This window comes from Molossus molossus, unplaced genomic scaffold (assembly GCF_014108415.1).
Source record: "Molossus molossus isolate mMolMol1 unplaced genomic scaffold, mMolMol1.p scaffold_m16_p_4, whole genome shotgun sequence".
NCBI classification, from domain to species: Eukaryota; Metazoa; Chordata; class Mammalia; order Chiroptera; family Molossidae; genus Molossus; species Molossus molossus.
Window position 1 is genome coordinate 6,935,528 of NW_023425377.1, and position 22,017 is coordinate 6,957,544.

General features: G+C 40.3%; 1 protein-coding gene across 1 annotated transcript in view; it reads right to left on the reverse strand.

Annotated features, from left to right (window-relative positions):
- RANBP17 (RAN binding protein 17) overlaps positions 1 to 22,017 on the reverse strand; it is a 106,344-nt gene that overhangs the window by 75,137 nt on the left and 9,190 nt on the right. Inside the window, exons 4-5 of the mRNA XM_036242145.1 lie at positions 12,242 to 12,305; positions 12,042 to 12,150 (exon numbers count right to left, since the gene is read on the reverse strand). Of these exons, the coding sequence (XP_036098038.1) occupies positions 12,042 to 12,150; positions 12,242 to 12,305 (173 nt within the window). The remainder of the gene's footprint in view (positions 1 to 12,041; positions 12,151 to 12,241; positions 12,306 to 22,017) is intronic.

Here is a 22,017-nt window from a genome sequence, read left to right on the forward strand (position 1 = left end):
AAGAGACCAGTGGTTCCCAGAGTCTGGTCCCTGGCCTAGCAGTTTCAGCATCACCTGGAAACTTGTTAGATATTCCCTGGTTCCATCCCAGACTGAATGAATCAGAAACTCTGGGATGGGGCCTAGCAATTTTTGTTTTGAGACAGCCTCCAGGTGATGCAGATGCATGGGGATGCTTGAGAAACACTAGCCTACACATCATTCTACAGATGAGGAAACCGAGGTCCAAGCCTACATACACAGATCAAAGACAGAAGCAGAATCTTTTGACTCTTAAGGAGTGGCTGACCTGGCCGAGCCTGATCTTCTGTGACTTTTCTTTTCCCTGTAACCTTACACAACTTGTTTCTAGAGCCCAACACAACCAGGGACTTAGTTTTGTTCACAAAGATATGTCAAAAGGCCAATGCATCTTTCCTGGTATGCTGTTCTAGGCAAGGGTCAGGATCCTAGGTGAAGGGTAAAGCAGATCAAATTATAATCCCTGCTCTGTCAAATGGCTATATGACCAAGTTATTCCTCGTAGATACACCCTCTGTCAATCGGTGACAACACAAAGCTTTACAGAAGCCACGCTTTCCAAAGCCCAGATCAAATGATCCCTTTCCCATTGCCTGAGCTGGGCTCCCCTGCAAGTTCTGCCTAAGCCCCCACTATCAGAGTTCCCTCTCCCTTCAGTTCCCATAGCATTCTGTCTGACTCTACTATAGACAGCACTTGTCAGTCGGCCTTGAAGTGTAAGTATTTAGCCATAAGCTGATAATAACAACACTAATAATACCACCTACATCATTCCACCATTACCATCATTTGATGAGGGTCACCTTGGGAACTGAATGAGATAAAATTTATAATGTGTGTATGTAAATTATTAGGTCTATCAGCCTACACTGACAGCATCTCTGGCTTCGCTTCTGGAGAGCTGAGACTGTGCACCTTGGCGTTTCTCAGGGAAGGAGAAGGACGTAGGGAGGGCTCTGCACACACAGACCCAGAGTCTGGCTCAGCCACATGCTGTTTAACTCTGGATGCTTACTAGTCACTCTCGGTTTTGTCATCTTCAAAATAAGGATGAAAACACCTATCCTTTAAGGTTATTGTCACTATTAAATGTTATCATACACGAACAATAGAATATGCTCAACAATAGTAGTGGTAATACTGGTGTTACAGAATTAGTACCTGGAACAGGGCTGGTAAATATCAGGGAAATACTGTATCTGAATGCAAAGCAATTGCTCAATAAAAGTGAATTTTGAAACTCTCTTATTTTCTTAACACCTGACATAGTGACTGACTGAAGTAAACACGATCAAACTCGTAGGCAGGTAATGCACACGTGTACACACATCCTACTGAGACTGCACCATCTCACTCCCCCAGGAACAGCATCCTCCAGACGTGCGACTCTCCCCAGGCCAGTGACATGAGCACTGCCGGCCGGCAAGGGGGCGGGAAGGAGCGCATGCGCAAGTTCTGGCTCTGCTACTGTTAGCTGTCTGATTCTGGATCAAGGCACTTCACTCACCTAAGCCTCAGTATCCTCCTCTGTAATTAAGAGACATAATATTTATAATAGACCCCCTTCTCTGTGGTTTTGCTTTCTACAGTTTCAATTACCTGTGGTTAACCAAGGTCCAAAAATACTAAATGGAAAATTCCAGAAATAAACAATTCATAAGTTTTGAACTGCACGCTGTTCTAAGAAGCACGGCGATATCCTGTGCCACCTTGTCCTGTCCCTCGGGATGTGAATCATCCTTTGTGCCGTGTATCCATGCTGTACATGCTCCTCACCCACTAGTCCCTTAGTAGCTGCCTTGGTCAGATCTACTGTCGCAGTATCACAGTGCTTGGGTCCAACTAACCCTTATTTTACTTCATAGTCACCCTAAAGTCCAAGATTAGTGCTGCTGGCAATCTGGAGATGCCAGAGAGAAGTGACATGCATCCTTTAAGTGAAAGGTGAAAGTTCTTGACTTAAAGAAAAAAAAAAACATGCTGAGGTTGCTAAGATCTATTATAAGAATGAATCCTTTATCCATGAAATTGTGAAGGAAAAAGAAATGCGTGCTAGTTTTGCTGTCTTACCTCAAACTGCCAACATTATAGCCACAGTGTGTGATAAGTGCTTAGTTCAGATGGAAAAGACATTAAACTTTTGGGGGGAAAACATGAGCAGAAAACGTGATGACAACACGCTGCCCAAGAGAGCATTGAGCCCTGGCCGGTTTGGCTCAGCGGTTAGAGCGTTGGCCTGCGGTCCAGAGAGACCCGGGTTCGGTTCCCGCTAAGGGCACGTACCTCGGTTGCAGTTTGTCCCCGGCCCTGGTCGGTCATGCGGGTGGCAGCCAGTCGATGTGTTCCTTTCACGTCGATGTTTCTCTCTCTCTCTCTCTGTTCCTCTCTCTCCCTTCCACTCTACCTGAACAAAAAATGGAAAAATGTCCTCAGGTGAGGATAAAAAAAAATAAAATTAAGAGAGCATTGAGCCTACAGGAAGACTTCAGCAAGGGGTCCCCTGAAACGAGTGACCACACATCTTTTATTACAGTGTACTGTTAGAATTGTTCTATTTCATTATGTTATTGTTCATCTCTGACTGTGCCTAATCCATAAACTGAACCCATCACAGGTATGTATTACAGGAAAGGAAGTATATCTAGGGTTCAGTACCATGCATGGCTTCAGGCATCCACTGGGGGTCTTGGAATGTATCCCCCTGTGGATAAGGGGGGGACTACTGTACTTCATAAAGTTAGCAGTAAGGATTAAATAACAAAACAAGTGTAAACCCCTGTGCTCAGTGTCTGGCATTAAATAAATGACAGCCATTAGCATTTTTGTTGTTTTGAATTTAGCACGGACTTAGAGAGGTGATTATGGTGATAAATAAAGTGTGCCCACAACATCCTTCCTTTGGGAGCAAAGATTTCCAAGGTATAGACATTTACTCAAAATAAAGACAAACTCAGAACTTCAACATTTCCACCCTCCATCAAAAAGCTTCCTGACTTCATTTCTTTCCTCCATCAAATGTGGAGGCCAACAGGGGCAATCAGGAACACAAGAGACAAGCCACCTAATTGTGCAAGAACTCAAGGAGCAAATACTACAGACAGTGTGAGCAGCGTTTCCACGTCCTGTCACTTCCTCTGGGAGGCCTCTGCTGCCCACTCTACCGAAAGCAGTGCCAGGGTGCCCGTCTTCACACCTTCCAACCCCACAGCTGACGTGCCTTTGCATATCAGACTATCACTTACTATTCACTTACGTATGCGTTTACTGTCTTCCCTACTAGAATGTCAGCTCTTTTGGGAAGTAAATTGGTTTGTTTTGGTGATGGCTGCATCCCCAGTGCCTCGACCAGGGTCTGGCACTCAGGAAATCTTTGTGTAGTGACTGAATACCAGCATTTATTCCTGAGTACTAATATGTGCGGGCAATGAATTGGGTACTTAATAAACACCTATGTAGCCCTGGCCAGTCTGGCTCTGCGGTTGGAGTGTTGGCCTGTGGTCCAAAGAGACCCGGGTTCAGTTTCCGCTAAGGGCACGTACTTCAGTTGCCATTTGTCCCCGGCCCTGGTTGGGTCGTGTGGGAGGCAGCCACTTGAAGTGTCCCTTTCACGTTGATGTTTCTCTCTCTGTCTCTTCCTCTCTCTCCCTTCTACTCTATCTGAACAAAAAATGGAAAAATATCCTTGGGTGAGGGAAAAGTAAATAAATAAATACCTATGTAGCTCTTACTATGTTTGAAGCACTGTTGCAAATCACTGATGGTCACCACAATCCTATGAAGTCATATGATGATTTCCTTCATTTCACATGGGAACAGAGGCATAGAGTTGAGTAGCATGCCCAACACCCTCCAGCTGGTAATTGAGTGAACTAGGATCCCCAGTTAGGTCTGCTTTACTATCAAGCTCATGTTCCTCCCCCTGTGTCTCTGATGGGGTGGAAGGTATCAGAGGTGGGGACTGAAGTCAAGGTCACGCAATCTTGATTCCGGAGGTGGCTGATGTCAGAAGAGGGTAAAGGACCACCAGCATGTTTCTGGCGGGGAGAGGCATTTCTCAGCAACCGTTCGAGGTTAAGGTGGTCAGCTGTGAGACAGTGCACAGTCCTCCTACGGAAAGGGTTCCCTTCAGGCTCGCAGTTTCCTGGACGCAACGTGATATGCACTGAGCTGGAACGCTGCTCACCTGTTTGCAGCATGAGAACAGCTTTATACAACACCCATGAAAGACTTTCCCCCAGATGTATTTACCCACTGAGGCATCCTTTACTGTTTCTGACATGAGAGCAGAGAATGTGAGTTCACTTTCTTACAATTTCATGCTCGCATATGCAGCTGCAGATTTAGTGTGCCGAGTGCGCATGGGATCATTTTATCAACAATGATGAATCTACTCTTTTTTCCTAATGAGGCAGGGGCCCAGAAATCAGTATGATTTGAAGGCAAAGTGCCAATTTATAGACCAATAATGACATCAGAAAAAGTAAATAATGACACAACACTGGAAGTTCTGTTATGCATAGGTTGTAAAAAATAATAAATTCTCCACCTTTTAGGTAAAACCCAAAGCTTATCCCCTCTATTGGATTTCTGAGGATCTGATTCAACAGAAAGTTATTCATTTTATGAGTTTCAACTTATTTTTCCTTCAGAGCAGCCACATTAAAATCCCCATAGTCACTTGTCCAGTGTGCTGGCTCTTATGTAATTTGTAGGGAACTTCCTTTGTTATTTTGTATAATTTAAAACCTTCAGTGGTGGGGATGTAAAATGGTACAGCTGATATAATATGAAGCAGTGTGGAAAACAGCTGGGTGGTTACTCAAAAAGTTAAACACAGAATTGCACTGGATACAGCAGTATACTTCTAGATGTAGACCCCAGAGAACTGGGAGCCTATGTCCACACAAAAACGCACACACGAATGTTCATAGCAGAATTATCCGAACAGCCAAAGGGAGAACTGATTGACCGTTAGCACTGATCAATGGAGAAACAAACTGGTATATTCACAAGAAGACTATTAGTTAGCCCTAAGAAGCAATGAAGTGCTACTACATGCTAAAACACGATGAGCCTGGAAAACACGCTATGTGAAAGGAGCCAGACAGAAAGGCCACATGTTACATGATTCCATTAACATTCAATGTCGAGAATGGGCCAATCCACAGAGACAGGAAGAAGATGAGTGGCTGCCAGGGGCTGGGGGCGGGGTAATGAGGAGTGACCATTGTAAGGAACGGGGTTTTTATCTGGAGTGATATAAATATTCTGGAATTAGATGTTGATGGTTGTAAAACTTTGTAAATATACTAGATACAACTAAACTGTATACTTTAAAAGGGTGACTTTTATGCTATTTAAATCTCAAAAAGGTTAAAAACAACCCCCTCAAACTACCAACAAAAATCAGGGTCTGGTTACTCCTCCCCAGCCCCTGAAATGTATGCAGAGCAGTGAAACTACATTTCCTCAAATTCAAATAGCAACTGGATCACTGGGGGGAGGGGCATCAGGGGAGTGGCCAAGAAGTAATGAAATCATTACGGTAATAATAAATGATGGCAGCCAACTATGATGGTAGTTACCAGGATTCAATGTATGATAAGAACTATGTGAAATACACTAGTGTCAGTCATAGGTCCGTATGGTGGGTTGAATAATGGCTCTTCAAAGATGTTCATGTCCTAATCCTTGGGATCTGTAAATATGTAAGGTTGCTAGTCAACTGACTTTAAAATGGAAGGTTATCCTGCAGGTGGGTCCGTGTAATCACAGACGTCCTTGAAAGTGTTGGGAAAGCGAGAGATGGCAGCAGGAGGACTTGGTCCGAAGCTGCTGGAGAAACGGCCATGGCCAAGGAAAGTGGACAGGCAGCTTCCACGCAGCAGCAGGCAGGGGAACGGACTCTTCCCCAGAGCCTCCAGGAAGGAACGCGTCCTGTCCACACCTTGACTTAGCCCACTGAGACCCAGTTCCGACTTCTGACCTCCAGAATGTAAAGCAATAAATCTGCAATATTTAAGTCATTACATTTGCGGTAATTTGCTACAGTGGTAAGAGGAAACTAATATAGTCAGTAAAGGTCAGGTCTCATGCCTCTGTTCCAGGCTGGGGAGAATTAAGAGGAGAGACAAACAAGGAGACAGAGACAGTGAGTGGAGAAACCAAGTACCAATGGGTGGCCTTAGAGGAGGGCTCGCGCAGGTCCAGGCCCACCCCCTGCTCGGCCTTTCCCAGCACCCTGAAGTTCTCCAGGGGTCTTGAGAAGTGTGCTGAACTGGGTCTCCCCACTGGGTTGGAGCGCGGTTTTCACTGCAGCTTCCCCCGACACTGCCCGAGCCCGAGCAGGCTGTGAACGCACTACCTGCGGCTTCAGGCACGGCGGGCGGGGGTTCTGTGCGTCAGAAGGTGTCATCAGTGCACGCACTGAAGGCAGAGTACCTGCATTATGGGTACTGAACCTGCACTGTTTCAAGGTGCCAGTGGCAAATAGTGACCCTGACAGTGCTGTCAATAAATATATCTGTCTTAATTAACATATACTGAGTACCTGCTTGGTGACAGGAATTGTCCCAGATCCTCTGCCCACATCTTTATCTTATTTAAGCCAGATGACTCTTCATGGTAAATATTTCCATTTAACAGATGGAAAAATTGAGGCTCCCTTTAATTCCTCTCCCTAGGGAACTAGAATGTTTATTTTAGTTCCCAGAAGAAAAACACATCACTCACACAGACTCCTGTACTTCTCTCTGAGAAAGCTACCAAAAAGTTTCATCCCCAAAGCACCTTATTCCCTGGGGTGTTCTGGACTCTACCCTTAAAACCAGGTAAGTTATTAAAACTGGATCTGGACTTAATGGGTTGCTTTCTGCCTACAGGGCCCGCTAATTAGTCTTAATGATCTCATTATAGATTCTAAGTATTTCCAGCTGCTTCTTTACCCCTTATTGCCCAATCCCACCCCCACGCCACCCCAATGTCTGTTTTCCAGATAGTCTCTGCCAAGTCATGGAGTCTTCCTACCTATCAGAATATTAGCTACTTCTGATCAAGCTTCTCATTTGCTAGACCCTCCTGGGACATCTGCCTTTGTGTTCCTTTATCTATGAGAGAAGATATGCTTTGCCCAATTCTTAGGCATAAGCACAAATTTTAAAAACTACATTTGACTTTCACTGATCACAGGGCCGTAATATACAAGTAATTAAATAATCAACACGACTCTGCCTATTTGACAGAAGCTTGGGAAGGAATCCCATCGCCCCTCTTCTCACTGTCCCCAAGCCTCAAATCATCATTCAGTCCAAACGGTGCAAGAAAAATGAAACAGAAAAAGTTACTTTTCCTAACTGACTGAGAATGTGAAAGGTGAAGTAACAGCTTAGCACAAGTGAGTGAGACTGTGTGGGCAGAGGGCTACAATGTGTATGACTGACCTTGGGCAAGTCATTTAATCTCTGTACCTCATCTTCCTAACAGGTAAACAATGCAATAATACCCACTGCATGTGAGGGTCCAACAGGGTAATGTGTGGGAAGTGGTTTGCCAACTATAACTTTGGAAACAAATGTTAGTTACTATTACTAAAGAAAAGGAAAGTTTCCTTCCTCTGTATTTCTCCTTCTATCTTTAGATTTCTAGAATACTCTTCCCTTTTTATTCAAGTTATTAACTTATTTAAAATTTCTCAAATTTAAGCTAGAGATATCCTCAGGTGCCACAAAGGTAGACAGACGGGTGCTATGCTACCCTCATCCCTATACAGGCAGCTATCTTAATGTCTCTAAATGCTGTTTTCATATTAGCATCCCCGAGATCATTAAAAACTATGACTGCTTCTTAGAGTCTGAGTGTCTGAGGGAAGCACTGCTCACTCACATCTATCAATGGGCTTCTCATCTGCAGAGTTCAAGACGAGGTTTAGTCATAAAATGTCCAAGGGCAAACAAGTGTCAGCGACCCCAGCACTTCTGAACTGGTGACTAGTGAAAACGTGATTTGCAACGAACACTGTTTAGTTCCCCATACAGCAAAAAGTCTGCTGCAGCTCTTTTCCACAGGCCCCTTCTCCAGTATTTGTCAGCCCATTTCACCTCCATTCAAATTAAACAAAAAAGAAGGATTTTATTTATTCCAGTATTTTACACTGAACAGCTCCCGGGAGGTTCTCCACTTACTGGTTTGGGCAGCACTGTCTTTCTTCCGTTCATTAGACTGACAGCTGATCTAGAGTGAGCCAGGAACTGGAAGGGACTCCTGGAAGGGCTCACACACATGCGCGTGAGGTCGGCACCGCGTTCTTCTGTGCGGCAGCTGTTCGGAAGGGAATCTCCTGCATTTATTTTTATAATTTCTTAGAATACAAAAAATATGTTGCCAACATGAAACATCATCATTCTGATGATGAAATGCTTTCGATTCTGTTCTTTATTTCATCTAGTTTAGACAAGGAACCATTTGATAAAATCATACAACTGTTTATTGCCAAAAAACCCCACCCCATTTTCATCTGAAATGCAACCTGGGGCACACAGCATCTAATTAAATTCATACAAAGCACAAATTATTGAATAGAAACCAAAATGCATTTCAGAGTAAATATCAATTAATGTGACACCCAATTTCTAATCACTCCAATGTGCAAGGCTTGTACAAAAACATATTCAATTTATTTTGTAGGATTCAATTAGAATATGTTTTAGATTTCAATCCAAGAATCACATCCAGTGGTTTGCTAGCAGGTTGGTTAGGTGTTTTTTTCTAGTTGATTCTTACAAAAAATAAAAAAAAATTGGTGTTATAAGAAGTTCCTCCTCAAATTTTTCATTGTTTAATTTGAGAAGGCTTCTCATTACCTAATATGTTTACTTCTCTCACTTAATACATGGATTTGTGCTTCTTTTGGCAAGAGCACCATCTCTTTTCTCCTGGTTTCCATGACAGTGAACACACAGTAGAAAACTATAAAGCCATCCATACAGGGATTCAACAGACTGCGCTATCAACCTAGTCCATGAGACAAGGCTTCAAATAACAGAGCTGTGTTCAACAACACGCAACAAATGGTCGTCTATAAAGCAGTAACACTTGTTCTGTTCAACAGAAAACAACAAGCGGCCAATCCAGCGCGCGGTGGCCGAGTGCAGCTGATGGCCTGTGAAAGTCACCCGCCAGTGCTCAGGGCTATTCCCAGAGAGCAGCTGGCAGGCAGGGCTGATCCAGGGCCATGATGATGGCATCCTGGTCTCCGAGTTCACGTGTCATGCTTTCCACAAATATTCCCTGAGCAGTAGAGTGCAGAGGTACTGAGACTGGTGCCAGAAAGCACGGAGCAGACAAAGTCCATACGCTGAAGGAGCACAGCATATTTTGGGAGGAGCCACTGGTTCTTAAGAGGGAAGGAAGCTCTGGTAATTCATACCACAAATCATCATCACTTGAGGCTTATAACGCACACTATTTTAAAAAGTAAAAACCACTGATAAATAGGAAAGAATTTCTTTTCAAACACTGTAGAAGTTCCACGAGTGTAGCTGCTATCGTATTTTATTTCATCTCTGTCCGGTTGCCTTACACTGAGCACCAGCCATACGCCAGGCACTTCCACGTGGCCTCTCTTTTTCTATTTCGCACAAGGTGTCTAAAAAGTGCTTGCTACACAGATATTTACCTTTTAAAAAACACTAACTAAAAATTCAATTTATATTTCATATTGTTATGGGTTAAATATTTCAAAGAAACCTGGCAAAAGCTAACCGAGTCCCATTACTTACTCAGATGTCTACATGTTGACTTCAGTTTCTCATCTCTCACAGTTAACACTAAGCAATGCTGAACAGAACTTCTTCAAAATGGCCGTGTGCAAGGCCAGGTCTTTCTGGGCTTCATCGCGTCTATCAGTGATCAGTGCAGTAAGTCAGCTGCGCTGCGGATACTGAGAATGCTATCCTGTCGGTAAGCGAGCACAGATTTATGGGGGTTCTTTTGTCTATGATGCCCTGATGAGAATGGATCCTGGCCCACTCCATTTCCAGGTCCTGGAGATGTGCGTGACACACACCTATTTCTAGGACATCTCCCCCAGCTAGTTCTCTTTAATTTTGGCTTCCCCATTTCTCTGTCTGAGAGAGTCAATCAAAGTGCATGCTCAAGGCTTGGGGAGGTTCCACAGTCTTCTTTAATGCTTGGACAACCAGGAAAGCAAGAGGGCAAGCTCCTTGAGGGCAGGGGCCACTATGGCAAGGTCTCTGCCCTCAAGCTCAGCCCGGTGTGCTCCCTAAGTGATTACTGAGGACAAGGACGAAACACCTGGGCTGCTCTTCTCTTCAAGGCAGCAGCCAAGACGCAGCCAGGCCAGCGTGCAGAAGGCGAAGCTGTCACTCAGCTGGATCTCCCACTTGCCTACGGTAGCAGATGATTGGGTTTTGCATGCCTGGTTTACACTCTTCAAATATTTATAGACAGTTCCCTTTGCCTCAAGCCCTAGTTGTCACTTAGCCAAGTTATACATACATGGTTCTTTTAATCTTTCCTTAGAAATCAATCCTGCTCAGCTCCTTAATCATTCTAGTTGCATTTCTCTCAACTTTTGGCTGTTTGTCTTTCTGGTAATTTATTCTGTTGAAATGCATAAAAATAATACTGGTGTGGAGCAGAAAGGGTCTTGGTCCCCTTCCCATTAGAAAGTTCAGTGCCTTTTATGCGCAAAATAAAATTATTCATCCTCTTTCCTCTTGTATGATCATGTTTTAACAAATTCATATTTAAGATGACGGATCAATCAATACATTGCAAGAGAAAGGGAGAAAAAAGTATCATCAGTATTATATTCTCTAAGGATGATACTGTCACTGACTGAACTCTCTCATGTGTCTAGAAACTGATTAATTTAACCTGCAACATTCAAACATGAAGAACAATGGAAATCCAGGGTAGTGTGGTCCCCAGAGCGGTGTCAGTGCCCCTCCTAAGGTACTGTCTACTTGTGATACTTCTGGCTAACTTCAGCTTTCAGTGAAAACGATAAACGCAAGTTAATTCCTACCATTACAGAAGTAATACATTAGAGGAAATTTTAAGTAATTAGAAATGAACAAACGTTACCTATAGTGTACTACCCAAAAACAATAATTAACCATTTTTGAAGAATTTCACTTTAGCCTTTCTTGGATGTATTGTTCCCTCTGCCCCCAATAGGCATGACCATACCATTTGCACAGTTTAACACCTTGCCTTTTCCACTTACTATTGTAACAAAAAATTTCCTGTCTTGCATTTTCTTCAAATCAGCATTTTTAATGACCATATATTACTCCATCAAATAAGTGGATGTGTCTAATTTTACAATTCCCTATGTCGAACATTTACATCGTTTCAATTCTTTCTCTAGATCGAATGTCATTATAAAGAAAATCTTGGTGTGTAAAGCTTTTCTGTATTTAAATTTATTCCTAGATTTGTGGCAGTAAAATGAATGTACCAAAGGATACCCAGAAAATAAATTTAGAAGAAGTAAAGAATTAATTCAAGTACTACTTGAAGTGAAAAAACACCACCTTCAGTACAAAAATTTGTCTTTTGGCCCTGGCCGGTTTGGCTCAGCGGTTAGAGCGTCGACCTGCGGTCCTGAGAGACCCGGGTTCGGTTCCCGCTAAGGGCGCGTACCTCGGTTGCAGTTTGTCCCCGGCCCTGGTCGGTTGTGCGGGTGGCAGCCACTCGATGTGTCCCTTTCGCATCGATGTTTCTCTCTCTCTCTCTCTCTGTTCCTCTCTCTCCCTCCCACTCTACCTGAACAGAAAATGGAAAAATGTCCTCCGGTGAGGATAAAAAAAAAAAAAAATTTGTCTTTTGGCTCCGATGTTAACAAGTGAACACGCAAATCTTAGAAAGCTATAGTAAACTGTCGGAGGCGGCAAGTTCTTGTAAGTTAAATGTGGTCCTTGCTAGAATTTCACCTCTTTTCTTCACACAAGCATATTGTCAGTCCCTTATAAGTAAGCTTAAATTCTGAGCCTTACCTAGATCTACCATTAGAAGGCGAGTGAGGGCTGTGTAGAAGGTCGTTCGGCACCTGAAGTCCCCGAGACTGTGACTGTCACTGATGCCCAGGAAGGGGAAGTGTTCACTCTAATGAAAGCAAAAGAGCATCCAAGTTACAAATGCTTTCCCTAAGCTGCCTGGAGAACTCTAGTCATTAAACCAAGGAAATCAGACTTACCGTGTGATTTTTTAGCATGAATTTCACGGCATCTATCTTCACAAGTTTTTTTAAAAGGATATAGGTAATAGAAGTTAAGGAATTTGGGGAAATAGAATGTCTTCTCAATTGGTAATAAATCACAAAATAACACTGAATTACAATGACACCAATGTCTATTTATGAAGAATCAATATTATTTCTAAAGAGTACTCCTATAGAAATGTCCTTCATACTGTTAAGAAAGATAATCTATTATTAACCAGTGCAATTACTTTTCTTATCTTATACATGTTCTCGTATGGAAAGGAAGAATGAATTTTATAATTAAGATAAAAACTTCTTTGCTATTAAAACCTTCATAGTGGAAAATTAAAACTGACCTTTTTTACATTTTGGGTGTAACACTGAGAACTTCTTTTCACTTAATATTATTTCATAATAAAATAGTGATAAAAGACCCATAACAGGCTATTGAGAAAAAAGGAAATGCTCAATTCTAAGAAACGGTGATCTCAGTTAGAAATCGAAGAAACTCTGATTTAGAGGAAGAAGACAGGAATACAATCAGGAGGATGTAGCAGACTGCATGTCATCAAGTACTGAAGGGCAGGTTTAGACGACCTAATATTTCTCAAGTACCTACTAGACGCAAGGCATTTCACATATATATGAAATAATGTTTTTATTGATTTTAGAGAGAAGAAGGGAAATGGAGAGACAGAAACATCAATGAGAGAAAAACATCTATTGATTGCCTCCTGCACGCCCCCTACTGAGGATCAAGCCTGCAACCTTGGTCTGTGACCTGACTGGGAACTGAATGGGTGACCTCTTGGTACATGGGACCATTGAGCCACACCTACAGGGCTGTTGGCATTTCATATTTAACTTTCCTAATCTTCACAATTACATTGTTAAATATTATTTATTATTTCTAATCCATAGATAAAATAAGCACAGAGAAACTGTTACTTGCCCAAAATTGCACAGCTATGGGTTGATAGTGCTGAGATCTGAAATGAGGTTTGACTCCAAAGACCATGTTCTTTCTACTGAGCTGAACTATCACCTGAACAGTTCAACTCAGAACGAGACCAAAGTCAAGAAATCATAAACATGATCACAGGCCTAACTAATTTCTGGTTAACACTGTCATCAAAGAAGGGCTGACGTGAGCTCTGAGAACACTGATTTAGAATCTAAACACTCTCCTCTTTTACTTCACCCTAATCACGTGTTTTCTGCTACAGCCAGGGCCTGTCTTGGTCATTCCCCGCATACTTACTCATGCCCTTCTTGTAGGCTATGATAACTTTAAATGGCACTACTCATGTTCCAATGAAAACACTTGACTGCTTTCCTTCACATCTTCTCCAAATATCGAACTCTGTATCCTGACTCTGTACAGGGGCACTGCAGTCTAACTCAAAACGTAGGCACTCAGGTGTGGATGTAAAAGAGTAGAAAACACCCTGGAACACAAGTCAGGAAGCCTAGGCTACCAGTTTAATCAAGCCATTCAATCAGCTGGATGAGTCTGAGCACTATACTCAGCCACTCTGAGCCTTAGTTTCCCTCCCCAACAAATCAGGATGAAAGCTATGCTCATGCTACCTATCTTATAGGATTGTTGTGTAAATCAAATGGTGAAAGTGTCTTTGTCAATTATAAATCAGGGAAGAGGACGCAGAGATGCAGGGAATGAACACTTACAGAATGTTTACTACTTGCAAGGTTGATTCTCACAATCCCGCGAGATACAGGCAGCATTGCTTCTATTTTTCAGATAAGGAAACAAACTAAAACACATTAACCAGAACTTCCCAAAAGAAACAATTAGTATTATTTAGGTCCAGGTCCCTCCGACTCTAAAACCACCATTCCAGCTGCACATTAAGCATGCACATCTGGCTCACTTCCACGCTAGATTGGAAGCTTTCTAGGGACAGGGACCGCATCCGTGCATTTTCCTGCCTGCACTGTGCTCAGGGGGGGCTCAATGAACTATGTGTTTCTGGCAGGCTGAAGGGCAATGCGATCAGGGCTGACAGGCAGCAGGTCTTTCCTTGCCTACAAAGATGCAGATTTGATGCCTTTTTTTTTTTTTTCCAGTGTAAAATCAAAGCAGAACTGCCACTCAAACTTCACTCAGTTAAACAGAGTGGGGATCAATAAACTAAGAAATATCTTAAGTAATTACCAAATACAATTCTCTTAGAATTGCAAAGTTGAAAGTGACAGGGTCTATGAGTAATCAGAATGCTGCCATTAATAGGAATCTTCCTGTCAGTGTGGCTAATAAACAGCAAGTCATGTTTTGACAACAGAATATTTATGGGAGCAATAAACAGAGCATTCACAGGAAGACTCTCATCTGCCAAGGACACATTTTCTACAGAACTGCATCTGTGCACTTTGAACCAAGGCCAGCCTCACTGCCTTTTAATTACATTCTAAAGAGAAAATGATTAAGAATAAATATTTTTTCAATAAAGAAAAGAATGAGAGTTCATCTGAATATTTATATTCCCATATAGGAATTCAATTCAAAACTAGTTATACTCCTTAAGAGGGTCTGTAATATTTAAAAAAAAAAAAAAAAGGCAAATGGAACCCTGGTTGGAGTGTCATCTGGTACAACCAAAGGTTTCGGGTTCGATCCCAGTTCGGGTGTCATAACAGTAAACACAATAATAGTGGTTAACAGTCTAGAGCACAGAGTAAGAGAATTCAGTAAAGGTCACACGGAACATGCAAATTGTAAAACCAAGATTCAAATCCAACTCTGTCTGACTGTCAAGGATAAGCTCTTTTCACTAGGTTACATCATATCCACTTGATTTGTGTTGTTGTTGTTGTTGTTAATCCTCACCCACGTATATTTTTCCACTGACTTTTTTTAGATAGAGTGGGAGGGAGGAGGAGAGAGAGAGAGAAACATTGATTGGTTGCCTCTCTTAGAACTCTGAACGGGGTCAGGGATTGAACCTGCAACCCAGGTAATGTGCCCTTGACTGGAATCAAACCCACGACCCTTCGGCCCTTGGACTGATGCTCTAATCACTGAGTCAGGGCTCCATTTGATTTTAAAGAGGCCAGTGATTCTACACAGACTACTAGCTTCTTGAGAGACAACTGAAGCTGGAACTAGGCCCCAGAAGGAACAGGAAAACTGTTCTTTCAGGAGGAAATCAATTCATTAATGAACTTTCATCACATCCGGGACTGAGCAAACTCCAAAGGCTGGCTGATCGTTAACTCACTAAACAAAATTCCCAGGAAATTCCTGTCCGTCACATATCCTTTGAAGAGGAGGATAACAAAACAGAATGAACTGGTTTCTTAAATTACAGGAGTACCACACACTTTAATTTAGTAGCTGATGGGCACAGCAGCACCAAGTACAACTTCAATTCATGGTATCAAGCCTTTACTGAGTAGCTACCATATTTCATCAGACCTACACCACTGATTATACAAAACATTATTCTATGTGCTACTATGAAAGAAAAGATGTTTAAAAATACCTTCAATTGTAAGACATCTTATTTACAGAAGTGTTAAAATGTGAAAAAATTTTGGGGGTGGGAGGGAAGGAAGAGATAAATCAAAGAACTTATATGCAAATATGCATAACCAATGGACATAGACAACAATACTGTGAAAGGGGGGGATCGGGAAGAGGGTATCAATGGAGGAAAAAGATCTGTAACAAAAATGAATAAAAAGAAAATAAAATTAGTGTCCCAAGATCTCAAAAAAGAAAGAAATTTCTGTTTGCAAGTCAAAGGAGTAGTGTAATAAATATATGATATTCATTCACTAAGTACATGAGAGTGGATGATGGTAGTGATCTGATTGATAATCTAAACGCCATATATGTTTCCAAACAGTTTTTGCAGATAGAATTGGACCCCAATGATAAAAGAAAGTTCACAGATAAGAAAATCACATGTTGGAAATGACTGTAGATAGATGATAGATACAAAGTATAATTACTGAACTATTAGTTCACTTATTTCACAAACAGGATTATGCTAATAAACCTTGCTAGACTAAAAAAAAAAAAAAAAGAAATCCGAATAGGTATAATCAAAATGAAGCATCTCAAGGGAACTTAATAATCACTTACAAGGAATAGGAGTTTAAAACTCAGTCACTTAACAAGAGGGTAACACTATGTTCAAATGCCCCCTATGTGAAGTTACGAAACCCTAGAGCAGCGGTTCTCAACCTGTGGGTCGTGACCCCTTTGGGGGTCGAACGACCCTTTCACAGGGGTCACCAAAGACATAATAGTAGCAAAATTCCAGTTATGAAGTAGCAACGAAAATAATTTTACGGCTGGGGGTCACCACAACATGAGGAGCTGTATTAAAGGGCCGTGGCATTAGGAAGGTTGAGAACCACTGCCCTAGAAGGAGAAGAAAAGAGTCCCAATCTAATAACTTACAACCTAATCAGAGAGGACTAGCCAATACCAGGCTATATTATAATCATCCTCATACATAAATATAAAAACTAGATGTTCAGGAACATTAAAAAAATTAAAGCTAATAAGGATGAAAATGAAGGGTTTACTATTTAATGAGCGCCTACTATGGGACAGGGTAAGTAGTACCAGGTGCTTTATTTTTGTTAGGTAACACAAATATATTGTTATATATATATTATTTTATTTAATCCACTTAAAATCCGAAGAGATAATATTCCCTTTCTACTGATGAAGAAACTGAGCCTCAGGGAAATTACATTACTTGTTCTTGTTTCTCCAGTTAACACAGTGACTAAGGATTATATCTATTTCAGGATGGCTTTACTAAGTCTTTAGCAAGACCTGAAAAAATTTTGAGAGAGATCAAATTGAGTTACAATGGGTCACATGAGAAGAACAGCATGTGGTGATTCAGTGAAAGATCATGAAGGGTGTCAAGGGGAAGGTAAAATAAATTTCCTTGGCCCAAGGAAAAGTATAAAGCACAGATTGAGGTTGAGTGGTGGATCAGAAATTAGTTATGGGAACTCAATAAGTCAAGTACTGTTAAAGGTCTCAAGTTCAAATCAATAATTTTACATTGACCTGAGAAGCAAGTAGAAGTAATTCTGGGCTTTTGGGAAGAGAAATGATGAGATTAAAACAATGCTCAAGGAAGATAATCTTGTGAAGCAAGAATTTAAAGAACGAAGTGAAGGTCGGAATAAGCGGGCTATAAAACAATAGAAAGGATTCTCACACTTGATCCTAGTGTAACAACAAACAGAGCAGATGAATTATGGGATGCCTCTTCCATGGATGATAGAGACAGAAAACAGAAAAATAAATCAACATTTCTTTTGATGAGAAATGTTAAAAGAAGTATGCCTGAGGGGTGTATGCTGAAACTAGTGTTATTTAACATTCTCAAAACCATCTGGAGATGGTGGTATTCACTGAAATAAAGCAATACATTTTAACACTGTTCCACCAAAGCAGAATTACTACTGTCTATTACTAAATATTTCCTGTAACAGACATACCCAATTTTACTTCCATCCTTCACCCTTATTTCATTCTAAACTTCTGTTTCATTTCTCACCCTCTATTCTTTCCTGACCCCCACCTCCTTCAGGGTTCACACCCCAGTGGTGGGAAGATCAGGGGCAGGGTTGCATATGACTTGTATGCTTAATGGTTTACATATAGACTATGTCGAAATGACCTTGAATTAAAGAGCTCCCTCAAAGCCACCATACCAAAATGTCACATACCCACATTGTTTCATACTAAATTTTCAGAAATTTAATATGTAATTTATTTGAGTTAAATTTAAAAAAAAAGAAAAGAAAAGAAACTCTATCGACAATACAATGTTCTCTGAGCTCTTAGTAGAAAGATAGGAAAAGAATTCTGGAACCAGGATCAATTCTGGGAAGGCAGGGCCTGTATGTGTCCTTCTGCCCTGTACTGAGCAAATGCTTAATTAATATTTGCTGAATTGAAAGAGGCCAGTAAGATAAAGTAAATCATTAAGATGAGTATGGAATTAAATCACCATTTTATTCTTACTCAAGGTTAAATCTAAATAAGGATGCAATTCTAGTTACTGCACTTAAACCAGTAAGCAAAAAAATTGGAAGAGGTTTGGGTTGAAAATAAAATCATCAGGGTAATCGAGTAGTTTGGACGGGAAATAAGACTCTCTGGCTTGCAAAAATAAAAACCAGTGAAATAAGTTAATAGATAAATTGATCTATGATGCATGTGGTTAGGCATTATAGTCACCAAATCCTGGTGTATACAACTAAGGAGATAGTCTCAAAGACTTAGAGAGTTAGTCTGAAGCCAAGTGAAAGGAACTACTTCTTCATGTAACAGCCAGCCTGGGCCAGCCTCTTGGGTGTGCCAGCTGTGGACTTGCACAGGGTCCTGAGCCTGGCCTGCTGCCCTGCTGCCGAGGTCTTGAAATTCCGAACTTAGGAACAAGGCACCCCACATGCTCATTCTGTACTGGGCCCTGCGGACTACGCAGGTGGTCTTGGAATAATACGGGTAAATTACTAATCATTGAAGTTAATAGCCACAATAGGGTAAACATGGATAATTTCATGAATTAACGTAGAACTCTTTTATGGGGTCTGTTTTAAAAAGCTAAAGACATTTTGGAGTTTCTTAATGCTTTCAGGATGATGTAATAAGGGCAACTACCAACAGAGGGCCTAACAGAAAATAAAAATCCTTTCTCAATATTATCTATCTGAAACCCAAAATGAGACATGCTACTGCTGTAAATTTGAGTAAATAAACAAACTGCAGTAGAAATATCAATCAAGTATTTTTCAAAGGACAAAAACTTGAAATAATGATTAATAAGCAGAATCTTGGATGAAATGTAACCTTTTCTTCCCTCTTTCCCAGCATTTAACCTAAATATAGTCTATTTCATTGCTCCCTAGGACCCTGATTTTCTCCAGTTTTCCCAGCAGCTTCCTTGTTCTAACTTTTGAACAATCTCATCCCTTTCCCAGTTAGACTGGAACCAGAATCCCTGCCTGGAAAACATTTCATGAGGAGAAGGACCCCTGCACCTGGCTGGGGGGCTGCCCCAGGACAGCGCCATTTTCACTGTGCATGTCAGAGAGAGCTACTTGGATTGGAATCTGCAACTCTTCAAATTTAGTTGTGAAAGTTTACAGACTACAGACTATATTAAAAAGTTACTCAGATGTATTTGCTAAATGGATTTTATATGCCCCATGTAATGAATTTGATAGGAAAACAAACTTTCAAAAAAACCCTCTGGATTTAAAAATCGCAATCGTCTTAACAATTTGGAAAACTTCAAATCTGGCAAACAGCAACCCTGGGGGAGCATGGGACAGGCTGGCTCTCAGTAAACTCCAGGGGCTTCATGTACTGGCAGCCTCGTCACACACGTTATTATTTAGGGAACTAGACTATCTGTGAAAATGTCAAGACTGCCTTTTCCCAGTGAGGACAAAGTCCTGTGGCGAATCGGGAGAAGTACGGCCTTTCCCACTCAGGACACCCAGTTCTTTTCTAACCCTCTTGAGGCAGTTCTCCAAGCACAGTCTCCGAGCCACAAGCATCACCTGAGACTTGCTGACAATGCAAATTCTCAGGGCTCACGCTAACACCGCCTAAAACCTAAATTCTGGAAGTGAGGTCTAGCATTTATTTATATTTTAGCAAGCACTCTATGATTCCGATGATCACTGAGGTCGGGGACTACTGCTCTGGGGAAAGTGAACAAAGGCTTTTTCAGCCTGTCCTAAAAATGAGGATCTTTGTGCTTTCAATTTCCAAACAAGTGGTCAGACACAGGAACACGGAAGTTCAGAGAATGGCTTGGAGGACTGCAAACACTGAGTAATCACTCTGAAGAAGATAAAAAATAGAAGGAGTGTAAAGTATCTCAAAATATGCCTTATAAAGTCATAAGGAACACTTAAACACTTTATTGTAAAATAGCATGCTTTTCATTTGTTACTAATATTTAAATACATATATTTTACATATTAATATAGAAACATATTTACATTAACAGGGGTCAGTGACGATTTTCATCCTGCATAACTGTCTCTATTTCTGAAGAATGCCATCTTATTTTTAACACAGAAATAATGTATTGCTTTAAAATCAGGACTTAAAAACACATTATACTAAAGAAATCGATTGGAAACAACAAAACACGCATTAGGTAACCAGCACTGCACTGAAACAGATACACCACTCACACATTCCATTATGTAAATGAATTCAAAGATATTTCAGGACTGATCAGCTAGAAGGGACATAATGATTTATAATTCAAATAACTGAGCACTGAAATCAAATTGAGCTAATATATATTTCTAAATATGCAAACCTGAAATAATTGTTAAAAAATATAAATCAATGTACCCAGGTTGAAACCATTCATATCCTTTAGTTTAAAATGTTATAGCTTTTAAACTTTTATTTAATAGGTTTTCTGAAAATATGATCTTTTATTAACTTTAGAAAGTATTCAAAAGCAATAAAGAGCTTATAAAATAAAAGGTTATAATTATAGGATTAAAGAATATATACAAAATATAAGGTGATAGGGGAAGGATCTTAATAGCAGACACAAATAAATTAGGCATTATGCAAATTATACTAAAAAGAATACAAATCAAATTAATTTTATATTAGATTTCAATTTCAACCTAAAAAATAGGGTAAATCTAAACAATAGATACGTGCTATAAAATAACATAGGCTTCTTCCCAGATAATATGCTCTCAAAGTAATTCATTGTGAAAAGGCCGGAGTTTGCAATACTAGGAAGTACTTATAAACCACTTCATATGTTAGAAATAAAGAGTATTTCAGCATTATTATTTAAAAAAATACAGGTTCAGTTTTTTTTAATAAGAAAAAATACATATCTTAAAAAGCCAAAATGACCACTGGAATTGGGTTGTACATCACTTTCCAGTAAAAAGGAAAAACAGTCTGGACAGGTGTAATTTATCATTTTTCTGATTTAATATCAAAGAAATATATTAAAATAATAAAAAGAATCCTGAAATCCTCAAAATTTGTAGTGATAAATAGCCCTCCCTGACTTTATTGCATTATACCTACTAACAGAAATATTGCATGGTGGATTTTGCCAGACAAGGACGATTATTTTCCAATAAAAAGTTGCATATTAAATTCCAGCACAAAAGTGGGTGTCTAATACTTTGGAAATCTTTTATGGCTTGCCAAGAAACACAATTTTAAAGTTAACTAATACAAACATATTCCTGAAGTGAACCTACATTAAAGATTTCTCTCCAATGCCCCCATTTTCAGAATGCTATCCTCATATTAAAATATCAGCTAATCTTAGTGATTAACTAAACCAACATTTATTTTTCATAACTCCTACATATTTGATAGATAATATATAAAGGAAAACTAAGCGCTTCTCTCTCATTGGTAGAAATGCAACAGTATTATCAATTAACCTAATAAGAAAAGATGATTTTGGTTTCAGATTTTAAAAATCTGCTAATGAGAGAAAACTAAACATTTAATGTGTACTGGGAAATCTCACTTTAGAGTAAACAATATGTTGATTTGGTGGGGCCCAAAATCAAAAAAGTGTTCAAAAAACTTTAAATTGCCTTCCTATTCCTTTGTGCCTCTTAACTAATGAAAATAATGTTCTTTTCAATTGAACGCTACTGAAAATATATTTACTCATAGGAATTCAGTTTGTATAAGCTAATATTTTTAGAACATTTTGACCTTTTTATTTTTATTTATTTTTATTTTTTTATTT